This window comes from Prionailurus viverrinus, chromosome A3, assembly GCF_022837055.1.
Source record: "Prionailurus viverrinus isolate Anna chromosome A3, UM_Priviv_1.0, whole genome shotgun sequence".
NCBI classification, from domain to species: Eukaryota; Metazoa; Chordata; class Mammalia; order Carnivora; family Felidae; genus Prionailurus; species Prionailurus viverrinus.
In genome coordinates this window covers 3,527,457-3,554,377 of record NC_062563.1, presented here as the reverse complement: position 1 = coordinate 3,554,377, position 26,921 = coordinate 3,527,457, and the positions used below count along the sequence as shown (strand labels likewise).

The 26,921-nt window shown below is 48.6% G+C and overlaps 1 protein-coding gene and 1 pseudogene across 2 annotated transcripts in view; both read left to right on the top strand.

Annotated features, from left to right (window-relative positions):
* The first annotated feature begins 7,307 nt into the window (after positions 1-7,307).
* The window catches only part of CDH26 (cadherin 26), a 41,767-nt gene continuing 22,153 nt past the window's right edge, over positions 7,308-26,921 (top strand). Inside the window, exons 1-7 of one of the 2 annotated variants that reach the window (XM_047853454.1) lie at positions 7,308-7,476; positions 13,737-13,793; positions 15,309-15,413; positions 17,095-17,256; positions 23,819-23,966; positions 25,741-25,907; positions 26,341-26,469. In XM_047853454.1, the coding sequence (XP_047709410.1) occupies positions 7,411-7,476; positions 13,737-13,793; positions 15,309-15,413; positions 17,095-17,256; positions 23,819-23,966; positions 25,741-25,907; positions 26,341-26,469 (834 nt within the window). In that variant the 5' untranslated portion in view covers positions 7,308-7,410. Of the gene's footprint in view, positions 7,477-13,736; positions 13,794-15,070; positions 15,414-17,094; positions 17,257-23,818; positions 23,967-25,740; positions 25,908-26,340; positions 26,470-26,921 lie in introns of those variants that run through there. The other variant, XM_047853453.1, reaches the window with a different exon arrangement.
* LOC125163133 (uncharacterized) lies at positions 21,775-21,888 on the top strand (annotated as a pseudogene).

Genomic DNA, 26,921 nt, shown 5'->3' with positions numbered 1-26,921 from the left:
TTCCTAGAGACCCTGTTTCCAAAAATAGGCCTCAAATAGCCCTGTCCTCGGCGGTTTGATACGTAAGGAATTAACTCTGATAACGCTGGGAAAATGTAAGTAGGATTTTAAAAATGGAATAGTCATGAATACAGTTGTCCTCGTGTGAGTGATACTTTAGAGGAAACCAGTGTACGTTTCTCTGTACGTTACATTCAACCAGAGCCGTCTCATGCCGCGCTACCCAAGCTTGTGAGCCCCACCTCAGACCTGCTGCACGTGAAGGAGTTCAGCACACGCCACCCCAAAACGTGACACTCTGGCGAACTGACTGCCTTGAGCCAAAGGCACTTGAGAAACAGCAACTCAAAGGAAAACACTCTTCCCTTTCTTTTTCTTCAAAGCAGGAGATGAAATTCCTGTATGAAAGACATCCTCCCTGCGCCAGAAAGGAAGTAATGTGCTTCTCATCAGGGATGAGAGGCTGAGGCCAAGAGGACTCTACACGCATTTTGTTTGTTTTTTTTTTTTTTTTTAATTTTTTTTTTTTTTTTTTTTCCTCAACGTTTATTTATTTTTGGGACAGAGAGAGACAGAGCATGAACGGGGGAGGGGCAGAGAGAGAGGGAAACACAGAATCGGAAACAGGCTCCAGGCTCTGAGCCATCAGCCCAGAGCCTGACGCGGGGCTCGAACTCCCGGACCGCGAGATCGTGACCTGGCTGAAGTCGGACGCTTAACCGACTGCGCCACCCAGGCGCCCCGCATTTTGTTTGTTAAAATGACCCTTATCTGGGGCGCCTGGGTGGCTCAGTCGGCTGAGCATCTGACTTCGGCTCAGGTCGTGATCTCACGTTTCTTGGGTTTGAGCCCCACGTCGGGCTCTGTGCGACGACTCAGAGCCTGGAGCCTGCCTCGTGGATGATGTCTCTCTCTGGCTCTCCCCCACTTGCCTTCAGTCTCTCTGTCTTTCTCGCTCCCTCCTCTTCCTTAGTCTCCCCACATGGCTCCCTCTGTCCAACCTAATACCAAAGCAGGTAACCGTGGCCATTTCTTTGGGTCTTTGTTCCTTAGGAAGTCTGCATCATGGAAAACTTGTATTCTAGAGTTTGCATGCTTTTGTCCCGCTGATCTGTCTTCTGTCAACTTAATTCTCAGGACCGGCCAAACAGAACCCTAAGAGGGTACCAGGGGAGCCGTGTTTGCAGCCCCAAAATACGCCTCTTTGACATAAGGATGATTTTAGGCTCCTTATATTTGAGAAACAGCGTACACATAGGAAAACCTCTGAGAACTGAGAAGTTACCCTTTTGTAAGAGACACGTGGGGGAGATCTCCATCTGTAAGGGCGCCTCCCTTTTGCACCAGGAAGAGGATGAGGAAATCTCTAGAAACACTTATCAACTCTTATCTCGTTAAGGCCTGGACTTACATCTGCAAAACAGCCACGGCCATTTATTGTACTTTTCCTAGTAACCTCATATAAGCGCCCCCCCCCATCCCCACCCCTCGTATCTTTTGTTTTTTGGTGGAGGTGACATTGAAGGTGACAACGCGAGGCATTTCAAGGACTCTCCGTTTCCTGGGTCTCTCCCATGTATGCAGGAGGCATACGTGTTATTAAACTTCTGTTTGTGTTCCTCTGTTAATCCGTCCGCGTCCAGAGGTCTCCGTCAAGAACCTAGATGGGTAGAAGTAAACTAATTTTTCGTCTCCTGTGAAGGTAAGGGTAACATTTTACCTCCCCAACAGAATCAAAGTCTGCATCTGAACAAGGTCCTTGGCAGGTAACGTTTGACAAAACTCACATTCGTGGCACTTAAACGTCTGCAAGTTTGGGGGGCACCTGGGTGGCTCAGTCGGTCAAGCGTCTGAGTTCAGCTCAGGTCATGATCTCACGGTCCGTGAACTCGTGTCCAGCTGTGTGCAGCCCGCTTCGGATTCTGTGTCTCCCTCTCTCTCTCTCCCCCTCCCCAGCTCATTCTCTGTCTCTCTCTCCTTCAAAAATAAACATTAAAAAAAAAAAAAGTCTGAAACAACTGTTTTGACCACACGCCCCTGGCCGGACCCCCTGCACTCTGGCCACACTAACAAGTGTGTCTGCTTATCTGTATCCTATTTTCTCCGGAGCTCACAAGCCCTCTGCTATCTCTTTGCCCATGAACAGGTCATTAAATGGCTTGATTTATGGCCTCTGATAACCCGTGGGGCAAGCGAGTGCCAAGGAACTGAGGTTTCTTAGAACATGTCCACCTTGAACACACTTCGACTTTGAGGCACTTCCACTTTTATTTATTTATTTTAAAGAGTGTGAACATTTTATTTTTATTTAGAGAGAGAGAGAGAGAGAGAGGGGGGGGGGAGGGCAGAAAGAGCAGAGAGAGAGAGAGAATCCCAAGCAGGCTCTGCACTGTCAGCACAGAGCCCCTTGCGGGGCTCGAACTCACCGACTGAGATCATGACCTGAGCTGAAGTCAACAGACGCTCAACCGACTAAGCCACCCAGGTGCCCCTACACTTCTGCTTTGAAACTCAGGAGCGAGGGGCGCCTGGGTGGTGCAGTCGGTTAAGCGTCCGACTTCAGCCAGGTCACGATCTCGCGGTCCGTGAGTTCGAGCCCCGCGTCGGGCTCTGGGCTGATGGCTCGGAGCCTGGAGCCTGCTTCCGATTCTGTGCCTCCCTCTCTCTCTGCCCCTCCCCCGTTCATGCTGTGTCTCTCTCTGTCTCAAAAATAAATAAAACGTTAAAAAAAAAAAAAATTTAAACTCAGGAGCGAGAACCTCACCGTGCCCTCAGCTCGCCTTCCCACTGCCTTCATCATGCTGGCCACGTTTACAAGACTGACTGCCGCCTGTCACCAAGCTTTTCCTCCGAAACCCTGTCTCGCAACATTCCCACCCCAGCACAGTAAGGAGAAGGAAAGGGAAGGCTTTGCTTTTGTCCCACATTGCTCAGTTTTCTAAATACTGGAATGAAATGCTTTTTACTTATAGGTCTCACACAATAAATGAGCTGAATGGTCTCCCAAGTTTAGTTGAAGATGTTCTAATTAAAGGAAGTATGTCTTTTTCCCTCAGCAGGACAGTTTTGATGTGGGAGGAGATTAAATAGCCCCAAAGTTCTCTCTTCTTTCCCGAAAAAGCATAAAAATATTTATATACATAAATCACTGAAAAAAAAGCTCAGTGCGTCTGCTATCAATATAATTAGTATAAAACATACTTGCAGAAAGCGAGAAGCACTTCAATCTGTTGTATTTGGCAGTGTTTCTAAGCACCCCCACCCTTTCATCTCCAATTACTAGTTGAACAAATAGGGGCAAGAAATTTCTCCAAGGAAATGTTCTGGCCAGCTCTTGGTGGCTGACAAAATACGAAAACGTAAGGACCACGCTTTCTCATCAGCCAGCCTACGTGACTACGAAAGCAACAACACAGGACAGACAAAAATGTCTCGGTCCCTTACAGCAAATCAGGAAATACAAATGACGAATAATTTTATTCTCACGTGAAGTCTACCCTTCACTCCCACACACGGCAGGTATTGGGGTACAGTGTTAGATACACAGTATTAGACTGTAGGCTCAGAGTACGCTTAGTCATAAGTTGCATTTTTCAATGCGGGAGTCAAATTCGCTTTTCTGATATTTTCCCCCCAACATCGTGTTATAAAAATCTTCAAACATACAGAGAAGTCGAAAGACCCGTACAGCGAACACCTAATGCTCACTGTGTAGATGCCACAGCTCACAGCTCGTTCCCTGCCTTGTGCCCCCACCCCGCCCCACACCCACCCACCTGCCTCCTCCGAGCACCTGCCGCCCTCCAGTTTCCACCTGCCTCTGGTCGCTCGCCAGTGCGCCCGCGTCACTGTTCTGTGTTTTGGTGAGCGGTGGTCATTCTTTGTGGCAGGCCTGGGCTGGGGAACCAGTTCCCATGACTGGGGACACAGCCTTTCCCTTGGGTTTTTGTTCCTGTTCTATTTCATTCCTTAACTCTACTTGAGACCATTCCAAGACTCGTGACTTTGGAGAAACAGGACCTTGAATTGAGAATCCTTTGACGGGAAAATAAATTTTATATGAGGGGACATACATGGAGAAGTCCCAGCCAAGGCAAAGCCTAACCAGGAGCCATGTAATTTGTTCTAAATCTGAGTTTTACCTATTTATTTTTGAGAGAGAGAGAGAGAGAGAGAGAGAGAGAGGGAATCCCAAGCAGATTCCACACTCAGAGAGGAGCCCGACTCGAGGCTTGATCCCAGGACTCTGGGATCATGACCTGAGCCGAAATCAAGAGTCAGATGCTCAACCGACTGAGCCCCCCAGGTGCCCCTGAATCTGACTTTAAAGCAGGCTGTTTGACTCCCTCAGCTCCTGTGGGCACTCTTCCCCAGGCTCCCCAGCGTGGGGTCATCTGCCTCCCGGTTAGCAGGTGAGCGGTCGGGGGTGGGTGTGGGGGCTCGGCCTGCTCTTCTCCAACCTCCCCTCCGGCATAGAGAGAAGGGCCGCCTCCACTCCCTCCCTCTCCTAGGCCCTGCATCCTCCAGCACAGACAGGGGACACTGAGGCAGAAGCAGCCGTGTTTCCTCTTTCACAGACCTCCCTCCACACTTTCACCGAGGCTGGTTCGCCTCTGGGCAGAAGGCGTCCACACGTCACACACCAGACCCGTCTCCACCTGTCCGCACAGCAGCCCCCTCAGGGGGCAGGAAGAAGGCTCCCGTCCCACTGTTTTCCTCCGTTGACATTTACTTGACCGCGTGGGAGAGTCCGCCTCCTGGCACGCCAGATGGAGAGCATTTTCCCGTGCCCTCTCTAGGGCCCGATGTCAGCCACACTTCTGGTCTCCTCAGCCGGGCACAGGCCTGGTCAGCCACACCCCCGTCCGAGCAGAGCCGGGATGGGGCGCCAGGCCCTCGGCCTTACCGTCACCCCCGCCCATTCCCAGTGACTCCACTCACTGGGAAAACCCCACCCACTGATTTCCAGAGATGGAAAGAAAGCTTCCCATCCCTCCCCGGCTGAGGCAAGCGGAAGGCAGCCGACCCCCTGCCCCGTGACCCCTCATGTCCACAGGACCAGTCCTGCCATCATCTTTTAGAGTCCTGAAGCGTCTGGTCTCAGTTGTTGGGGTCTCTTTTTAGAATGTAGTGAATGTAACACTTCCTTGTCTTCAGTTCGGGATCCTACTCACCAGTTCCTGGGCAAGTACACAGCTTCCGTGCCACGTGCTTCTCTCTGCAAAGACGGAGAAGGGATACATTTAAGTTGCCGTCGCTAAGTACCCTGAAAATGAAGGCTGGCGGGTGCGGGAACCCTAACTGACATGGATAATTCAAGATGAAATTAATCCTTAGCAGCACTCGTGGTGTGCTTACCATTATAATGAATGCTGAGGGGTGCCTGGGTGCCTCAGTCGTTTAAGTGGCCCACTTTGGCCCAGGTCATGATCTCGAGGTTCGTGGGTTCGAGCCCCGAGTCAGGCTCTGTGCTGACAGCTCGGAACCTGCTTCTGGGGCTCCTGGATGGCGCAGTCGGCTAAGCGTCTGACTTTGGCTCATGTCATGATCTCACGGAACCTGCTTCAGATCCTCTGTCCCTCTCTCTGCCCACCCCCTCCCCCAAATAAATATTTAAAATATTTTTTTTAAATGCTGAGAACTTGTGCTGGGTTGGGCACCCCTTGAACACCCCAAGGTGAGACCGTGAAGTCCAGGTAATTCGCTGTGGCTCTCTCCTTCCTTTTCGCCCTCCCACACCATTTATTTATCTTTCAACCACATTTCATTCAACTGTGTACGTGGATCCGGGAGCTGCCACCTTGTGGCTTCAAAGCATTAGTGCACTTGTGAGGGCACAGGAACCCTGGACAGTCTTCTCTGCAATCAGATGCTCACGAGGAAAGGGAACTGACACCTTCTAGTTCTGACTCACGGGGGACGTGTGGCAGGCGAAGCCCAGCGTCTCTCAACCCAAATGAGAGAAGGGACGCCTTATGGGAAACTGGCATCTTGCTCAGTTATTTTTAAATGTTTGAGGATGTTGAAAATGTGGCTGTTTCTAATACAGTAAAATACCCATTTCTTTCAACTGAAAACAAATGTGAAAGTAGAATCCATCATAAGCATTCCCCAGCCCCTCCCCAGATACCTGGAGGTCAGCACACTGTCTTTCCGGCTGTATATTATCTCCCTCAGCATTATTCCAGCAAAGGGGTGCCCAGCTTGCAACTTCTGTTTCTCCCCCAAATGTTCCACATGGTTTAGCTTACCTGGTCTAGAAATTCTGAATTAGGGATTCTAACGTAAGCAAAATTTCAGTAGAACAAACGGAATAAAAATACCCACTTTGAAAATAAGCATGAAGTCGTAAATTCGATAATTATTATTCTGTTTCTGTTTATGCACGGGAGGTATTTACCGACCTTCAAATTGCATTTGTTACTGTGTTTAATAATAAACTACTAATTTGGATTAAGGTAACAAACTACTCACAGTATAACGCTCAGCAGCATCTCACAGAACCATGAATGGGCGGGAAGAAAGGCTACCTTCTCCACTCGCTAAAGAACGGTTCGCGATTTTAAAGGTGTTGGGGTACCAAGCTACTAGTACCCACAGTACTAGTGATCGGGTGAACGGAGCTCCGAGTTCATCTAAAACTCAATCACTGCAACCTGAAGTGCGGATTGGGTAGAACCCTTGCCTGCGCTTTTTTTCTGGTAGTTTAGTGCAAAACCCCCAGGTTGGCACAGAGCCCCTGCCCGCAGGGCGCCACTCTTTATCTCTTCCTCCTCCAATCCTAAAGTCACAGAGTCAGCTAAGCCTAGCAGAGACTTCGGTAGAAAAGGTCCGCGCGCCGCGGAGCCCGGAGACACGGTTGGGATAAATGAAGATGGTTGGTGCTTCGGAAAGTGGACGCTGTCTGCGTCTTTCTCCCCGCTTCACAAGGTTATTCTTTCTTGGAGTCCCTTGGCACTGCTTCTGTTTCAAAGCACAGGCGCTGTAGGAAACGGTCGTTGAAATAACCTGCTTCAGAAAGAGGTCACGGGACATTCCGCTTGGAACTAAAGTCAAACAAACCAACCACAGGTGCCGGTGTCATGTTCCTCGAGCTGATCTAATCCCCCGGGGTCGGGCCCCAGCCGGGCTTCTGTGCCCGTGACCCAGCAGGCAGCTATGTGTGTGAGGCAGGGCAGTTTTATTCCCCTCCACTCCCTTCCCGGGAACTGGATTGTCATCATGAGGTTAAAGCTTAAGGCTCAGCCCAGCCGCTCGCCGTGATAAATAGAGGAGGAGCGAGAGGAGATGAGGGTTTCTGGGACAAAGTGCCCCCAGAGCGGTCGGAGGACCAGGCTGAGGAGGAAGTGATCGGGGATCAGAGGCTCGGGGGGGGGACCTGCGGTCGCCTGCGTGCACCCTCACTCGGACATGGGCTCCGGGACCCGCCCCTCGCTGCCACTTCTTCCAGTGCTGCTGCTGGTTCTGCTGCTGCAGGTGAGCTGGGCAGGTGCTGGGAACCCGGGCCGGGATCCATGCACAGTGGGACTGAAGGCACGGCTCAAGTTGGCCGTGCCCCTGCTGCGGTGACAGGCTGGGAGAGGGGCCGAGGAGAGCTCTCTGGCCAAGCCCTGCGAGGAGGGCAGGTGTCGGGGGAGCCCGGGGTCTGCGCACCCGTAGGGGGGCGTTGGCAGCAGGGCTCCCGAATGTGTACAAGGGACGGGTTGGCTTAGGGTCACAACCTGTTCGGGGCAGTGGTGGAGATGGGCTAAGGTGTGACTTCATCTTAAAACTGGTTTCAATAGTACACAGCAGTTTTATTTAGATTTGTGTTGACCCAAGCTTCCTAAGGGCACTTCTACTCACGCCTCGTATAAGGCTGAGAAAATCTCAGCTGTGTGTGTTGCGGACGATCTGAGCAGACGAGGAGGGTGGGAGGGCGTAATTCCCCCTGCCCCCCACCGCTTGCCCCCTAGCACCAGTGGAAATACAAACAGTGGACTCAAGGTTAGAAGCACAGGGGCTTGTTGGATTTGCACTTACCCTGGGAGACTCACCGTTGGGTATGCTTGTCGTTACCCCTGCTCCGTGGCTTTCCGCCACAGAGAGGGACAGCCCCGAGACTCTGCCACGGAGTTTTCCCTTAGGAGCCGGCCATGGGCCAGCTGTACATCTGGATCGGGTTGCCTGAAGACCTCGGTCCTCACCTTGGCTCGAGGTGGACTCTTTTAGGTTGCTGCAGAACTCCCGAGGCCTGGGAACCTCTCCTAGAGGTTCGGCCTGAGCTGATCTGGGGGGTGGCCTGGCCCTTATGGCTTTAACTTGATCTTCTTAAGCCTCGTCTTCTTTACCTGCAAACGGGGCTAATAGTTGCTCTCCCCTGCCCTGGAGGTCACAAGAGTGAATGCGGAGATGGGCTTGGCTGGCGTGCCCGCATGTCTGTGTCCCTCTGGTTTTCTAGCCACGGGGAAATGGTTGGTAACACGCATCTAGCGCCCGCTCTGCTGCTATGTACTGGATACTTGCTCTGGGCCGAGTGAACAAGGTGGGGGGTGGGGGGGTGGACGGAACCCCCGTGTGTGGTGCCCACTCCAGTGCGGCTGGCTCCTGACGCGAGCATCATGTTTGGCACCAGGGGCGCGGAAGTTGGAGGATTTTCTTGGTTCCTCGTCGCCACATCCAGTTGTGAATGTTCTTAATCAAACAGTACTCCTTTTATCTCCAGGAGACTTTGTTGAATCCCGTTCATAGCCGGTTTTAATCATCAAACCCTGTCTCCGTCTTTCCCTTGCCCCTGCCCTTGCCCCTGACCGGTCTCATCAGAAAACAGAGGTGCGTTTTCGTCTTCTGACCGAGCCCAAGCAAGTTAGTTCGCGTCCAGGGGCGTGTTGAGTCGGGGTGGGCAGCGGTGATTGGACTGTGGGTAGTAATCCAGTGTTTGTTGGAAGCAGCTTTCTGCTGATTCCAGGGGATCGAGACAGACAAGAAGAATGTGCTGCAGTAGGAACCAGGGGGGGTTAGCAATCTCCATTCTGGACCCTTAACGGGGCAAAGAGCTTTCCGCCCATCGGGTGCTCAGTCACCGGCCATCGGCCATTAGTAACCCAATTCCTTCCCGTTCCTCCCCTTGTCCCCCCGCCCCCCGGGTTGGCTTACAACCATCCCTGACCTCCAAAACAGGTACCCACTGCCCCTCTCTGATCTCCAAATGCAAAGTCAGTACGCGCACTGCTGGAGCACTGCTGTCTCCAACGGTTTTCTCGTGAACCCCCACATCCTCGCTGTCTGGGGGGCATAAAGCAGAGGACGACGTTGTGAGCCTCCGGCAGGTTTTCACCTTTGCTCCAGACTCAGCGACAAGCCTCGGAGGGGAGTCCTGCCCCCTTCTCTTAGGTAATTTCTGGTCCCAAGGACTCGGGAGTGTTCAGGCCTGGACTGTGGCCAGCTCCCCAGATCACAGAGGACGGAGGGACTGAGAGAAGGAAATCGGACGTGAGCAAAGTCTGTCATGTCGTGGTTGCTGGTTTTTAATCTGGGAAATTCTACACCGAGTTTTCTTTCAAAAATTGTCAGCATCACTGGTCTGCCCGATTAATTTGCTAAGCCCTTCATTCAAGATGAACAGTCAGTGGGTTGTAGGGCGAGGGACAGGGTGGCAGGGCTGAAGCTGGGCGCTCAAAGGGACAGAGCAGGCTGGACAGAGCGCTGGGAAGCCAGTGACGTGGTGAAGTCTGCACTTTTAAAGATCACCTGCGCTTCTGTGTAGACGATGCGCTTGGGAAGCGTGTCAATCTCCTAGGCCTGCCGTGGCAAAGTGCCCCAAACGGGAAGGCTCCAAGCCACAGAAGGGTCCAGCATGGCGCCACGGGTAGTCCCCACACCGTAGCGCATACCTGCAGGTCGTTAAGGGAGTGAATCTTCCAAGTTCTCAGAACAAGGAAAACAATTCCGTAACTACGTGTGGTGACGGATGTTAACGAGACTCATTGTGGTGATCATTTTGCAGTCCGTACAAATTTCAAATCGTTCTGTTGTACACCTGCAGCTAATACAGTGGTGTTTGCCAATTATACCTCTATTAAAAAAATTCTCCTTGAATGCAAATTCGCAACGACAAATGGAATATATTCAGGGCGCCTCGGGGGTCAGTCAGTTAAATGTCAGACTCTCGATTTTGGCTCGGGTCCTGATCTCACGGTTTGTGGGATCGAGCCCATGTCCGGCTCTGTGCTGACATTGCAGAGCCTGCTTGGGAGTCTCTCTCCCTTTCTCTCTGCCCCTGCCCTGCTCATATTCTCTCTCTCTCTCTCTCTCTCTCTCTCTCAAAATAAAGAAATCAACATTAACAAAAATAAATATTTTTGGGAAGGAATTATTTCCATGCAGTCTTCTTAGTTCTTTAGTAGCCTCGTGCAGACACAAAGCCTCTGTATACCCAGATCATTTCCCACCAGTGATGCCCCAGGTACTCATGCAGGCCAGCCTGAACAGTCCTGGTTCCACGTCCCCAGGCCCAGCACTGCCTGTCATATGATTTGTGCGTGGCCCTTGCAGCCAAATGCCTGCCTGCCACACAGCATTAGGTGGCCACTGCAGCCAGAGACAGCAGCCTCTAAGAAGTTTTCTCCCCCCGCATTCTACAAGCATTATGTAAATCTTTTTTCAATGCTTTTTTAAAAAAGTTTATTTATTTATTTTGAGAGAGACAGAGACAGTGTGAGTAGAGGAGGGGCAGAGAGGGAGGAAGAGAACCCCAAGCAGGCCCCACGCTGTCAGCACAGAGCCCGACGCGGGGCTCAAACTCACAAACTGGGAGGTCATAACCTGAGCTGAAGTCAGACGCTGAACCGACTGAGCCACCCAGGCGCCCCACCGTTTTATATTTTTGCAAATCTCTTGTCCTAAAAGAAGACGGCCAGATTCTCCTCTCTGAGTCTGCAGTCTATTGTAAATGTTGTTTAGTTAAAAGAATGAAGAAATTCTGGCCTCGCACAGGTACGCACATGGAAAGGGAGGAATATTTGAATAGCCTTCAATGGATCATTATGGATATCCTTCTTTGATATTACACCAAAACTTGACAAAGTGGTATTTTTTTTTTTTGTTTTCAACATTTATTTATTTTTGGGACAGAGAGAGACAGAGCATGAACGGGGGAGGGGCAGAGAGAGAGGGAGACACAGAATGGGAAACAGGCTCCAGGCTCCGAGCCATCAGCCCAGAGCCTGACGCGGGGCTCGAACTCACGGGCCTCGAGATCGTGACCTGGCTGAAGTCGGACGCTTAACCGACTGCGCCACCCAGGCACCCCAACAAAGTGGTATTTTTTAACAACTGCTTCTCATGTGGAATCTGAACACATGTTAATAAACTTGCCCTGCTCTGTTACGTTAAAACCATGTCTCTCTTGCCTTTTGGCAAGAGCATGATTTTGGAGGTCATGCATTAATCATTAGGAAACCCTTTTGGCTCATTGAGTTATGCAGATCTTCCAAATGTTGACATATTTCATTCTACAAAATCAGAAAATCACATTCATTAATAGCTCTACTGACATCATCAGAAAATTCTTCTAAGTATCGGGAAGCTGTCAAGCCCCTTGTAGCAGACAGAAGTTTTCCAAAATTCTAATTTTTGCTTGAAAGCTTATGTTTGTTTTATCATTGGCAACATGACACCATCCACTGTTTTCCTTGAAGTGATCGGCTGGCTTGTTTACTATCAAAGAGCTGTCCATCGAGGGCCCGATCCTGGACAACACGGTTTGTCCGTCATTCTTTCAAGTAAAATGCTCTTCTATAAAAAAGTGGCCCGTGGGGCGCCTGGGTGGCACAGTCGGTTAAGCGTCTGACTTCAGCTCAGGTCATGATCTCGAGGTCCGTGAGTTCGAGCCCCACGTTGGGCTCTGGGCTGATGGCTCGGAGCCTGGAGCCTGCTTCCGATTCTGTGTCTCCCTCTCTCTCTGCCCCTCCCCCGTTCATGCTCTGTGTCTCTCTGTCCCAAAAATAAATAAACGTTGAGAAAAAAAAAAAAGTGGCCCGTTCACCTGGTACCTCCAACGATCACACACACACTTTCTTAATTTTTCTTTGTAATGTTTATTTGTTTTTGAGAGAGAGAGAAAGAGAGAGAGAGAACACAGCGGGGGATGGGGGGGGCGGGGAGGGCAGAGAGAGAGAGAGGGAGACACAGAATCGGAAGCGGGCTCCAGGCTCCAAGCTGTCGGCACAGAGTCCGATATGGGGCTTGAATCCACGGACCGCAAGATCATGACCTGAGCTGTAGTTGGACACTTAACCGACTGAGCCACCCAGACGCCCCTCACCAATTCATTCTTAAATGCAACAGGCTTCTACCTTCTTCCTTTTTCTTCCTGCACACGCGTACCGATGAAGATACCGTGGGTGATGCTGGTGCCCTTGGCTTCCTCGGTGCCAAGGCCCCAGTGATTTGTCCCATCGGTGCAAACGTCATACAGTAAAGCAGGCAAATGATACCCTAGAGTTATTAGGGAAGTGTGTGGCCCTGTGGGCTCTGATGGCGATGAGGAGGGGAAGGGTTGACGCTAGGCAGGGAGAGACCAGGGAAACCTCAGGGAGGCTGACCAGAGCTGCAAGTGGGAGGCAGGAGAAGCCGCGAGGTTTGGAATTAAAAAAAGGATAAACATATGCCAGACCTGCCTGGGCCCGGTGCCATGCATGGAGCCTCACAACCTTTCAGATCAGGTCCCAATAGAAGGTCAGTGACAAAAGTCCTCGGAGGCTCCCCAGTCGGAACCCCTCTCACTCTTGAGAGCTTCGTACCTTCCCTCAATTAGCTCTAACGCTTCGCTCACTCTCTCTTGTCCGCGAGATCCATTCTTTGACTCTGTGAGACAGGGACCAGCGTCTCCCCCACCTCCTGTAACAGGGTCAGGGACCCCGGTGTACCGCACTTTCAAAACTGCCACTCTGGAGAAAACTTCTCTATGCACATGGCTGTTTACTACCGCAGCATTTTTGTTTTTTTCTTGTTGTTGTTTTTGGTAATAACAAACAACCGAAAAAGTCTAAATGACCATCCCCAGAAGAATGAGTAAATAAATTGTCTCTGTTCAGGCAATGACACGGTATATGGTAGTGACAGTGAGTGGATTAGGGCCATACATGTCAACACACACTTGCTCGTTCAGTGTTGGTCCCGACATCCTCTACAGGGTCTGTCTTATTTCAACAACCTCACTGCACGTGTGTGGGTTTTATTTTTATTTTGTGTGTGTGTGTGTGTGGGGGGGGGGAGAGTTTGTTGAGATGTAAGTTATAAATAAATAATTCTCAATTGTAAATCATTATATAAACAAAAAGTACCAGGTTCTATTATCTTATTGATTATTATAAGATAGAGTCTAAAATTAAAGGGCGGGGGAGAAAAAAAGAACAGGAGAAAAGGCCCAGTTGGATCTCTCCAATTAACGTTTGGTATTTACGTGTGACATACCAAGACATCTATGCTCATCCGAAATAGGGTGATCTCCCGAGTTACAGTTTTAGACGTCCCAGTATCAGTGATACTCTGTGTAAATCCTTCTGCATGGTTCCCCTACGGTTGCAGAGGAAACGTGGTAATTCTGAACTGAGATGACAAGAGAAAGAAATTATACTTATCAAAATGAAATAAAGTTCCTTTTCTTCCTTTTCTCATTCCAGAAGACCAGTGTGACTTCAGGCAGGTCCTGATAAGTGTATCCCCTACTAATTCATGCCATTTTTATTTTTAAGGTCAACAGCGTCAACAGCTTCCAACAAGAAAATGATGATCTCGCTCAGCAAACGAAGGTGGGGTTCGGAGGTCACTTTCTTCCTAAGCCACGTGAGACCACACTTCACTCAGGGACTCCGTTGCAATGTTAAGGTTTTTAGTTCCTGGTCGATATTCAGTTTGCAGAAAATAAATTAGTAACTACATGTGGCCTTTTGGAATCTTCAGGGATTGCCAGAGAATTGCAGAAGGTGCTTTTATGTCTGCTAGAATAGGAACAATCTGTGAACATCAGAAATCAGCCATCCAGTGCCAGCCCAGAGCTTTACCCACGCTATTTTCTTCTTTATGCAATTAAAATATATTGAACTTAACATTCTCCGGTATGTGAGCTTTGGACAGTCCAGGGATGCAGCCACACCCCCCAATCACCTTGTGCCACCTTATGAATATCTCCTTCCTGTCTTGTGATCAACTCATTTTCTAATTGAATACCGTTGACCTTTGAACAACATGGGTTTAAAGTGCATGGGTCTATTTACATGCAGATTTTTTTTTACAGGACAGTACTGTAAACGTATTTTCTCTTTCTTATAATTTCCTTAATGACATTGTCTTTGCTATGTACAGCATATAATACACAAAACATACAAAATATGTGTTCATCGACTGTTCATGTAATCAGTAAGGCTTCTCTGGTCAATGGTAGGGTTGTTAGTAGTGAAGTTTTGGGGGGGGGTCAATAGTTACATGTGGATTTTTGGCTGCCCTAGGGGGCACCACCCTAATCCCCACATTGTTCAAAGATCAACTGTAATTTTTTAAAAAGCTTACATGTTTGTGGACAAAAAAATTAATATGGCTAGAAAGCAGCTTCGCTTATAATAAATAGATGGTTAAATTCCATCTGTGGTGTTTTGCCTGACAAGTCTCTGAGCCTGATACCTGAGTCTGAGTCTCTCTCTCTTGCTGTCTTTGTTAAAAGGGAGGGGAAGAGACGAAGTGCCAGCCCAGAGCTCTATCCACACTATCAGCACCGAATGGAGATGTTCTCATCAACTCTTTCCTTTTGTTATATATAATTTATTGTCAAGGTGGCTAACATACAGCGTGTTCAGTGTGCTCTTGGTTTCGGGGGTAGATTCCCACGATTCATCGCTTATATACAACACCCAGCTCATCCCAACAAGTGCCCTCCTCAATGCCCATCACCCATTTCCCCCCACCGCGCCCCCCATCAACCCTCAGTTTGTTCATCAACTATTTCCAAAAGACGGAAAGACAAATGGGGAAAATAACCTTCTCGTTCATTCAGCGACTGTTTGCGTGTCTGCCGTGGGACAGGGGTTGGCACATAGTAGGCAACGGTCTTCAATGTTATGTCTGCACAGCCCTTAAGACGATCTCACGATCCATGTAAAATCATTGGGTGGCCCGTGCCCCACCGTCTAGGAACGACTCTGCAGCTGTGAACAGAACAGGCACTTTGGACTCCTCAGCATCGGAGGCTGTTGTGAGGACAAGGGAGATAATGCAAATGTAGTGCCTGCCACCTCGCCATCACCTCCTTGTTGCCGTCATTGTAATTTCAGGGAGAGACCCACCGGCCCCTACGGCGATCCAAGAGGAGATGGGTTATTACCACCCTGGAACTGGAGGAGGAAGACCCAGGCCCCTTTCCCAAACTTGTTGGTGAGGTAAGGAAGGCCCCCACCATCCTCTCTGATTGGCAGGCGGGTTAAGTCTTGAAAGGCTGTGTGCTAGGGGGGATAGGTCAGTGATGGGAGGAACACCGGACTGGGTTCTAGAACCCACTGTGCCTCTACCTAACGGGGCGACTTCGGGCGAGTCCCTTCACGTGAGTGGGTGCTGAGAACGTCGGTCACATCTGGCAGCGGGCTGGTTAATTCCAGCCCACAGGCCTGCTGTATTCGGCCCAGGCAAAGTCTTCGGTAAAAAAAAAAAAAAAAAAAAAAAAAAAAAAGTATTCTTTAAAAATAAGGGGATTGTGGTTACGGGAGGTGGGAAGTGGGGACAAAAGGGAGATTAGAAAATAAATAAATAGAAAGTGAAAAGGTGGCAGCCAGGGCTGGCGGGAGGAGGTTCATAGAGACTCGCTGTCTAATGGGGACAGGGTGTCAGTCTGGTCACATGAAAAGCACTGTGGACACAGGTGGTGGTGGCGGCCTCCCAACCTGGAGCGCTTAGTACCGCCGGCGTGCACACTCCGAGGTGATTAAGACTGTGAATTGTGTGTTATGTGTATTTTACCATAATAAAAAAAATGGGAAAAAATAGGAAGATTGTATTAGAAATTGTGTAATTTTAGAGGTGTCTTGAAAATTGGAAAATCTGACCACACGGAGCAACAATGAGGTGGGGCTCGTGTTACCCCCAGTCCCCACCGCTCCCTGCTGCCTCCCGCACTCTGAGGACTAGCGCCAGCCCACGCGCCAAAGCGGTCACCTGACGGTGTCGCAATGCCGGAACGTTTCCGCCTGGCCCGTGTCATTCCCTCCCGTGACAGTCCTGACCTGATGCACCTGTGCATTATGCACTGAGTCACTAAGTCCCTACAGCTCTGACATCCTATGGTTTCTCGAGAAACAAATGAAAACAATTTGTATTTTTTGCAGTGTTCATAAAGATAGTAGATGCTATATATATTTAAAAAAACATACAGAAAGTTTTCAGGGCTCAGTGGTTAAAACTGTATCCTCATAAGAGTCAGGGGAACACAGTGGGCTCCTATTCCCGAGGTACCGTATCCCTAGTATAGGAGTTAGATACACTCGCTGCTCCCTGTCTGCCCAGTACAGGCCATGATGGCACCTCCATTATGGGGTTGTTTTCAAGATTAAATAGGCCAGGGCAAGTGAGGCATATAGTGACCTGGCTCACTCTATGGCCTTTCGAAATGTTAGGTTTATGAGTATTTCTCCTCTCTCCCTGAAGGGATCACCAATGATAACACATCGTTACGTATGCTTCCAGATTCTTCTCCATAGCCTCACTAATGTGAGTCTGTATTGACAAATGGGATTGCCATACGTATATTGTTCTGCAAGTTGCCTTTCTGGTTCAACAGTAAGGCACAGCCCCCTCCCTGGGGCAGGGCGTGTAAATCCTGAAAGATTGGGGGCCTGTGCCCTGTGAAAGGGTTCTTTCCCTGGGGAGGGACATGTGTGTTGTTCAGTCAGGTGCTTGCCTCAGAACCCAGGCTGCGATGCACCTGCTTGGGCCCCTAGCGTGGGACAAGCTGGACCTGAGGCTTCTGGGCCCCAACGCGCCTGGCATCTTAGCCTTGATAGTCAATGCGCCTTGTGATTTATTCTCATTTTCTTTTCTCCCCCCCCCTTTTTTTTTTGGCCTTTTCAGCTGTTCAATGACATGTCTCAGAACACGTCATTAATGTATTTGATCCGTGGTCCCGGTGTGGATGAGTATCCAGAGATTGGGCTGTTCTCTATAGAAGATCACAAGAACGGACAAGTGTACGTTCACCGCCCCGTGGATCGAGAGACAACGCCATCTTTCACGGTACCTAAAACTTGATATATTTTAAGCTTGGGTTTATTGTGAAGCTGCTGTGGGAATATTGTATTAGCTAGGCATTAGTGAAGCTGTCCACACGTCACATCCTGGGAGACCGTATATTATACACCACGGTGAGCTTTAAAAGTATGCGTGGGCAGAGAGGCTGACTTTGTAATGTTCTTTTAAAGTTCTGGACTCAGAGGATTCATGGGAGTTGCTACGGATCTTCCTTCCAATGACTGGATTCCCAGCACGATCAGAATATCCGAAAGCACTTGGAGATAGGGCTATAGGATGTTTACAAAGTGGGCTAATCTGATTTTTGATGAGTCACCGTTGAAATATGTGGGCAGGAGCTCCAGGCAGAGTCCACAGTTATCTAACGACTGATGGATGAACAGTTGTATACCTGGTGACAGTTTCTCATCGTGAGCCCGCGTGTTTCTTATGATCTCATAACCCCAACACCATGGTCTACTATGAATCTGAAATCCAGGCTCTAAGCCAGGAAAGGAAATTGTAAAGTAAAATGCCCAAACCACATGGTGTGTGTTACTTTACCGGCCTCACCTCGCGGGGATAGTAGGACATTTTCGCCTTTGTTATGTTGTGACTTCTGCTGGACACTGAGCTTGTCTGCACATTAACTCCTTCAGGGTGGGAAAGAACATCGAAAGACGTAATTTAAATACCTTGTCTCCAATGATCTCAAACCATTTATATACATAATAGAATATTTGCCCTTAACTCATTGATAGGCTCTGAGTCTCTAATTTTTAAACAGGCAGAAATTCTCCCCAAACTCCAAAAGTCCTGCACAGAAGACTTTCCGGGTCTTCACTATTCATAGAAACCCTTGCACATCTAGGGAACGTGCATTGTCTGTTAAAAAGAAGCAATATAGAGTGGTCACAGGGGGACCGTGGGGCAGCACCGTTAAATCTGGAATGAGCAAACAGGTCACCGAGGGATCTTGGGAAAATGCAGATTTTGTTTCCACAAGTCAGCGTGGAGCATAGACTCTGTGTCTCCAAGAAGCTCCCAGGAGAGGGAAGCTTGGACCATGGCTTCTACCCGCTGAGCCCGGTGGGGGCGGGGGGTGGGGCGGCTCCCACAAATAGTGGGCGCGACTCCGTGCAGGGAGGAAACAAAACATTTAGTGCTGTGTTCTTGGTCTTGCTGTTGTGATTTGGTTGCTGTTGTTTGCCTTTAACGTCTTTACTGACCTATCGAGGGTTGGGTTTCACAAGGTTTAACGTGGGACTTCGTGTCGGCAGCAGATGATGCTGAAGCCAAATCCATAAGAGTGTTTCCTGACACGTGAGGTCCAGATGGAATAGTTTGGCACGTCACAGGGAGGTCCCAGGGAACAATTCGAGCAAACGGGGAAGACGTGGGGACCTGAGCAGTGTTCCCCTGGGTCCTGTTCTATCAGGATTTCCGGGCCCTGTGCTTGGACCTGCCCGGCCAGATGGAGACCCAGCCCGCGCTCCGCCCGATCCCCCAATGCACTATCACGGCCGTCCTTTCACACTGAGTTCTGCGATCGCCTGCTAGCTGGCCCCTCATTTGACTGTGAACTTGCATGACGGAAGACTCAGGGTGGGGATTTGGAGGCGTGCCCCCACCCCGTGGCTCCCTGTCTCACGCCCTTGGTTCACGGTCTCCTTGATACTTTTCATCGCCTGAAGCGCATACCTGACACGTGTTTGGTTCTCTGTGGGTGGCCATTCTCCCCACTGGAGGCACATTCTAAGAGGAGGGAGTATCCTTTCCAGTGCCACTCCCCCCCGGGTCAGGAGTCGGGCTCTGCACTTGGTAGGTTTTCATTTAACTATGTTGGATGAATGAATGAGCACAGTGGCATGCAGTCTCTGCTTCGAGGGTGTTGTGGGTTGAGCTGTGTCTTCCAAAGAGAGGGGTTCGTGTCCTCCCCGTGGTACCTGTGAATATGACCTTATTTGGATATAGGGTCTTTGCAGATGTCATCAAGTTAAGACGAGGTCATACTGGATCAGGGCGTGTCCTCATCCAGTGACTGGCCTCCTTATAAGGGGAGGGGAATTTGGACACCAAGAAGGACACAGGGGAGAAGCAAGAGACAGAGCCTGGGGTGATGCACCTGCAGGCCGAGGACACCGGGATTGGCGGCAGCCACCCAAAGCTGGGGGAGAGACCCGGGACAGAATTTCCCTAAGAGCCTCCCATGGAGGGAGCCATGCCTGCTGCCCCCGGGTGTGGTTCTGGTCACCAGAAGGGCGAGAGAACACACTTTGTCGTAAGGCGCCCGGTTTGGGGTAAGTTGTTGCAGCGGATGCAGGAGACTGGCACGCAGGGGTTAACCTACTCGTTAGGGAGCCACAAGACAGGCCAATGAGAAGCGTTCCCAGCCGCAAAGAGTGGGACAAGCAAGTGTCACCGAAACACCACACAAGCCGGGCCTTCCAGGTCCACCACCTACTTCTGGGTCTTGGCTGTCCCCAAAGCTGGGGCGTGTTAGGCACGCAGTCAGCCCGAGGAGGTGGCAAAGCCCCATTCCCGGCAGCGCTGCTGTGTTCTTGGGGGGCAGCGAGGGGTCACTGGAACCAGCCAGAGCATTTAAAAACCTGTGACTGGGAGCTGAGGGGAGGTTGAGGGGCTATCTTCTTGTTAATTCCGTAAACCTACAAGAGGGCGGTAACTGCGGCTGAGAATTGCTGGAAGATTTAAGACACAGTTGGAAAGGGGGGAAAAACCAGATATTTTCTATATAGGAATCTCATCTGTTTATATCAAAATATGCGCAATCCCATAGGCTACAGGTACACTCAAGAAAATCATTCTTTTATTTCCTTGAAATAGTCATTTGTGGGTCTTGATCTCCACGCACCCATCTTTGCCTATTTAGAGCCCCTGCACGTAAGTGATTTTGTCTTGTGTGTTCGGTGTTTAAGGTATTTCCGCGTGCTCACCAGTGACTAGAGTACGCATCTTGCACGTGCCATTTAAACAGCCATGTACCCCTCCGTCACGTCACTGCTCTATGGTGTGTCATCCAAGATCTAAATCTTTTTTTTTTTTTTTAATTTTTTTTCAATGTTTTTTATTTATTTTTGGGACAGAGAGAGACAGAGCATGAACGGGGGAGGGGCAGAGAGAGACGGAGACACAGAATGGGAAACAGGCTCCAGGCTCCGAGCCATCAGCCCAGAGCCTGACGCGGGGCTCGAACTCACGGACCGCGAGATCGTGACCTGGCTGAAGTCGGACGCTTAACCGACTGAGCCACCCAGGCGCCCCGAAATCTTAAGGCCATAACAAAAGGCTGAAAACCCTTCCCAAGTGCAGAAAATATCCATGACGCTTCCTCTGTCCATTGCAGCTCTGAGGCGCCAGAAACTCTTAGCATCTTGTCAAAGAATAAACAGTTATTTTGCCTCTCAGGCATCTTACAGAACTTACTGTCTCAGAAGTCGCTTTTAGGATGATACATGGAACATAAAATAATAAACATAAAACAAACACGCGGTTCTTAGTTTTAAGTGGAAGGGTTACAGGTGGCGCCGTTTCGGAGCCAGAAGTCCGCCTGATTCGGCAGCCAGCAGTCATAAATTATGGAAGAGCATGTGGAAATGGTGTGTGAGAAAGCCAATTTGCTTGCTCAAAAATTTTAAAATGTATGTTGGATTCCCCGGGGCGGACTGGTTCAGTAGTCTTGTAGGGGAGAGGAGACATTTAAGCAGGAGAGCCCACGCCCAGGCCACTTTGCAGGACGCCTGGCGGGGCCACCATGGTGGATGCCGATGAGGAAGCAACGTGTCTGCAGAAAAGACGCCCAGGGAGGTACGTGCCTCGGAGACCTCGTGGGCTCCGGGAAAGGGGTGGAGAGATCATTGCCCGATGCTGTCAAAGTGCTGAGACCCCTGTATGGTGAAGCTGCCTGCTCTGGGCCCTGGGGGAGCCACGGAGGGGAGTGGTGAAGACCTGGCTGGTGGTGTAGTCTAGTCTACACCTTCTTGGAATGAACCTGGGCCGAGCTGAGAGCGGACAGCCGCAGAACCTCTCGGCGTTGCAGAGTGGAGCGCTGGGGATGCCTCCCTCTAGGGCTTCTCTGAGGTAGAAAGGAGGTGATCTGTGTAAGAGCTCAGCCCCAGGCCTCCCTGAAGCTGCTTCTTCCAGAATAAACCCCATGCTTGCTCGGCGTCCCCGAGCCGGGCTCCGCACCTACAACCGGCCAACCCTTGAGAAACCAATGTTCCCATAGCAGACGGTCGTCTGCTTTGAGAGGTCCTCCGGGCAATGTCCCCCTTCCCACTCCTTTTCCTGGGACTCTGAACTTCTCTCTCACTGCTGATTCTTCCCCCACAATCGATCAGCTTTCAACAGATCAAATCACTGTTTATCCTAGAGCAACAGAGATGCAGCAGCAAGTCTCATTAGACTTAGTTTAAAATATATACGTTTATGATAGATATATGTTATATAATTTTTATGTCTATCTGTATCTGTATCTATACCTATATCTATATCTATCTATATATGGTGCTCACTTTCACAGCACACAGGCTAAAATTGGAAGGACGCAGAGAAGGTTAGCGTGGCCCCTGTGTGAGGATGGAGGATAGCACGCATATTTGTGAAGCGTTCCATATTTAGAAACATATAACACATAATATATATGGTTGCCCACTTTTTATTTTATACGTAGGGGCTTTTTAAAATTAGTAGACCTTTTTTTTTTCGAGCGGTTTCAGGTTTACAGCAAAGTAGAGTGGGAAGTCTAGAGCGGCTGTCCGCCCTTCACGCCCTCCCCACCCCACCCAGCTTCCTCTCTTATTAACATGGTGCATGGGCGCTGAGTTTACGACAGGGGATGAGCCAATATGATACGTTGTTATCAACGAAGCCTCTAGTTCACGTTAGGCCTCACTTGCGGTGTTGCACCTTCTGTGGGTTTGGACAAATGTGTAGTGACACGTATCCACCGTTACGGTATCGTACGGAGTATTTTCACTGCCCTAAAATTCCCCAGTGCTCCCCATATCCATCCATCCCTCCTTCCTGAGCCCTCGGCAACCTCTGATCCTTTTGCGATCTCCATACTCTGCCTTTTCCAGGACGTCGTATAGTTGGGATTACACAGTGGAGAGCCTGTTCAGATTGGCTCCTGTCACTTAGCAACGGCCACCGAAGATTCCTCCATACTCCCTGCTTTTTTAGTGCTGAGTAATATTCCATTGTCTGCCGGGACCACAGTCTCTGTTTATCCAATCACCTAGTGAAGGCCATCTTGTTTGCTTCGATGTTTGAGGACTATGATTAAGCTGCTATAGACATCTGTGTGCAGGTTTTGGGGTGGTCATAAATTTTCAACTCTTTTGCATAAATGCCAAGGAACATGATTGCTGGTTTGCACAGTAAGAGGATGTTTAGTTTGGTAAGAAACCACCAAAGGAATGAAGAATTCTTTGCCACCTGTGCGTCTTCTCTGGAGAAAACGGGTCTGTTCAAAACGTTGCCTGTTTTTAACCTTTGAAATTCGATTTTAGCAAGGTCCCAGGAAATCAAGTTAATATATAAAAATCAATTATATTTCTGTATCCCGGCGATGAATGGTTGGAAATCAATATTTTAAAAACCATGTCATTTATAATATCACCAAAACAGACGAAGTGCTTAGGTATTCGTCTAAAATCTGTGCAGTATATGTTTCCTCAAAACTATAAAACACTGATGAAGGAAATCAAGGGAGGTCTAACTGAATGAAAAGATAGACTGAGTTTATGGATTGAAAGATGGAGTATTAAGGGGATAATTCTTTCCAAATGTATCTGTAACCTCTGCACAAGACTGATCAAAAGACTAACAGAACTTTTCATACGTATCAACAAGCTGTGCCAAAATTTACATGGGGAGGCAAACCAGCTTTTGGTTCTCTTGGCTCTGTGTTGCTATTTTGAACTTTATCGATATATCTTTATCATTTCCTTCTTTCTGTTTGAGTTTAATTTCCAAGGTTCTTAAGAAACCGAAGGGAGAGAAGCCTAACGTATCAATCCGAGACCTTTTGAAAGCAAAGACTTCCTGCTGCCTGTTTGGGGTGATGCACCCTCCTTATTCAAGCACGAAAGTAACAGCAGTAGCCTTTTGAGAACCCACCGCAGCTCAATGGCGGTGCCAATTACTTTCAACGCTCCTTTTCCCCAAAACTTTTAAGTGTCTGCTCTCGGCGACATTTCAGCAATACCGGTTAGCGTATGTATTTTTCATGACCGTGCTGACACGGCCGAGGCTTCTATGCAATCTGGCCACGTCTACCCGGGTAGAGAGGCTGAGATTAGAACCTAATTGTAACTCATGGTGTACTTTTCCAGTCAGTGCCTGGGTTTGTCCCACAATCTTTGTGCCAGCCCTGTGCTCGGTCCCTGGGGTCACATGGCGAAGGACAGCGACGTGATCCCTACCCTCAGAAACTTCCCGGCAAGTTCAGGAGCGGAGGCAAAACATACGAGCACGCGAACAGTGATTTGAGCAGCAGCATCCAGAAAATGATCCTGCAAGGTTAACACAGTTCTCCGCTTTCTAGGTTTACTTTGATGTTCTGGATCGCCTATCAGGAAGAGTCATGGACAGTTCCCTGATTTTCAACATTAGGATCAGTGACGTGAACGATCACGCACCCCAGTTCCCTCAGAAGGAATTTAACATCAGCGTGAAGGAGAACCACGCTGCAGGTGTGTGCAGTGGGGCGTCCTCTCTGCTCTGCTCCATAAAGGTTTTTCCTGCTTTGATTCTGAGGGGGTGCTTGATCCTCAGGGAGACGGTTTACTGTTCACATCCTGAAGGTTGCAGGCCCTGGATTCCAGCGAAATGCTTGGAGGTTTGTAAGCCTCATTTCATATTGGCAATAAAATGATATGGAAATCATGTCTGTCGGAAAAGCCGATAGGTAAAGACCAGTCTGAAATAAGCCAGGGGCGCCTGGGTGGCTCAGTCGGTTGAGCGGCCGACTTCGGCTCAGGTCATGATCTCGCGGTCCATGAGTTCGAGCCTCGCGTCGGGCTCTGTGCTGACAGCTCGGAGCCTGGAGCCTGCTTTGGATTCTGTGTCTCCCTCTCTCTCTGACCCTCCCCTGCTCATGCGCTCTCTCTCTGTCTCAAAAATAAATAAACGTTAAAAAAATTAAAAATAAAATAAAATAAGCCAAATGCAACGAGGGAGAATGCCGAGCTGAACGGCGGGCTCCCTCCCACGTAGTCTCTGTATTTTCTCACCTGTAAAATGGCAATGAGATGCCATCCAAAGTTTCTGAGCCACAGATTCTGTGAGTCTTTAACTCCAAACCACTCATACTAGAGTGTGCATCTATTTTAATAACAGAAGAGCATGATTTACTGCACAAAATAGTCTTTAGAGAACTCAGAAAATTCCAAGAAATTAAGACTGAAATAGAAAGCATATTTCATACTTCTAATTAGAGATAAGTATCATTAATGTTTTCGTTTATATTCTTTTCAGTATTTTTCTTTGCATTTTGTATATGTGTGCATGTAAACACACTGTATGTTGTATTTACCTATGTGTATATATTCCCGGATTTTTATATATAAGCACAAATGCATATATGTATATATACGTACATTTTTCACCTTTATCATAGTGCAAAATGTAAATGGGTGTATATTAAATATTTACAAATGTACGGGTGTATTTTTTTTACGTGGGTAGATTTATGAATTTTCTCTTCTAAAAGCGCAATTCTGCTGTTTGTAAACTGTGTCCTCCTACAGCATCCTATGGTGTAATACTTTAGTTCATGGATGTGTTTTTACAGTAACTAACCTCCTATTGTTAGACATGTATGTTTTGTCCCCACTTCATGTTATTTTCACAAAATATGCTTCCATGAATGTTTTTGAGCTAAATCTGCATCCCCTTCAAGCGTCGTTTACTTGGCATAAATGCACAGAACGACGGCACACGACATTTAAGTATTCTGCTCCAGTCACCTCCCAGCACATCCCAGGGGGCCTGGCTGCTGTCCGTCTTTGATTACTGAGTGCTTGCTTGTGTCGATAGGTTTCCTGTCCACGTGTTCCTTCCTTTTGTCTACTTCCTGTTGGCGTGCCTGTCGTTTTTCTCCTTGATTTTAACCTTCTTATTCTATATGAAGAATGTTTATGTCTGCCCTATATATGTTTTCCTGGCTTATCATTTCTTTTTAAGTTTTGTCTGCAGTTTTTTTTTGTTTTTGCCACACATTTAAAAATCTGTCTGATCTATCAATTCAGGCCTTCCTGTCTCCTGCGCTTGCAATCGTGATGAGAAAGTTCTTATGACTATTTAAATATTCCTCTTTATTTTTTATAGTATGTCTGTAGTGTGATTTTATAAATATTTAATCCATTCTGGTGTATGCCTCAAGGCCATTTAGCAAAAGGATCGTCATTCTGCTGGGTCGATAGGCTGCCTTTGGTCAATAGTAACCGTTAAAACAATTCTTTCCAGGTCAACCCATTTTCCGGATGTTAACAGTTGATTTGGATCAAGAAAATACTCCAAATTCTGAAGTCCTTTATTTCCTTATTTCTCAAACGCCAATACTGAAAGAAAGTGGCTTCCATATCGACCGTATCAGTGGAGAAATACAACTCTCAGGATGCTTAGATTATGAGGTTATGTGGATTTTATTCTTTTAAAAAAATGAAATGTGTTCTCTATCTCTGAGCCCCAGACTTAGGATTTATGTTTGCAGCAGAAAACCCTCTGTGGCTAGGCTTGCTATTGAGATCGTTAAAATGGATTATTTTTTTTTCTAATTTTTTTTTTACATTTATTTATTTTTGAGAGACAGAGAGAGACAGAGCGTGAGCAGGGGAAGGGCAAAGAGAGAGGGAGACACAGAATTGGAAGCAGGCTCCAGGCTCCAAGCGGTCAGCACAGAGCTCGACGTGGAGCTTGAACTCACGAACTGTGAGATCATGACCTGAGCCGAAGTCAGATGCTTCACCGACTGAGCCACCCAAACGCCCCTATAGTGGATTGTTTTTTTAATATTTCCCTTTGCTGCATTTGAAGGGCTTGACTGTTCATTTCCTCCCCACACAGACGGCTCCTCGGTTTACACTGCTAGTCAGTGCGAGGGATTTTGGAGAACCACCACTGTCATCCACGGCCACGGTTCACATCAACGTGGAAGAAGGCAACAACCACATGCCCACGTTTACCCAGGAGAACGTAAGGCACCCAGGCTTGCCCTGAATGCCCAGTCCGTACAGAAACAGCCTCAAGTGCTAGGCTCAGTGTTGCTGAGGGGATCGGCCATACCCCCAAAGATACATGTCATTCTCCAAAATAACTTAAACTAGAAAGAAGACACCAGCCATGCTGATACAGAATCCCTCAATAATAGACTGGGGAGCTTACTTTTATTTTTTATTTTTTTTACTATTTTGGGCTAGATCCTGTGCTCAGAACTTTTACAGGCATGCTTTCATTTTCAATTGCTGGGACTAGCACGTGATTCCCATTTGACAGATGAGGACACTGAGGCACAGAGAAGATAGAGAATCCGTGCTCACTGTCCACAAGATTTCTCAATTCCACACTGTTGACGTGGGATGGCAAATTCGTTGTTGTAGGGTCAGGGGAGGCCGCCCAGTGCACTGCCCAATGCTTAGTAGCATCTC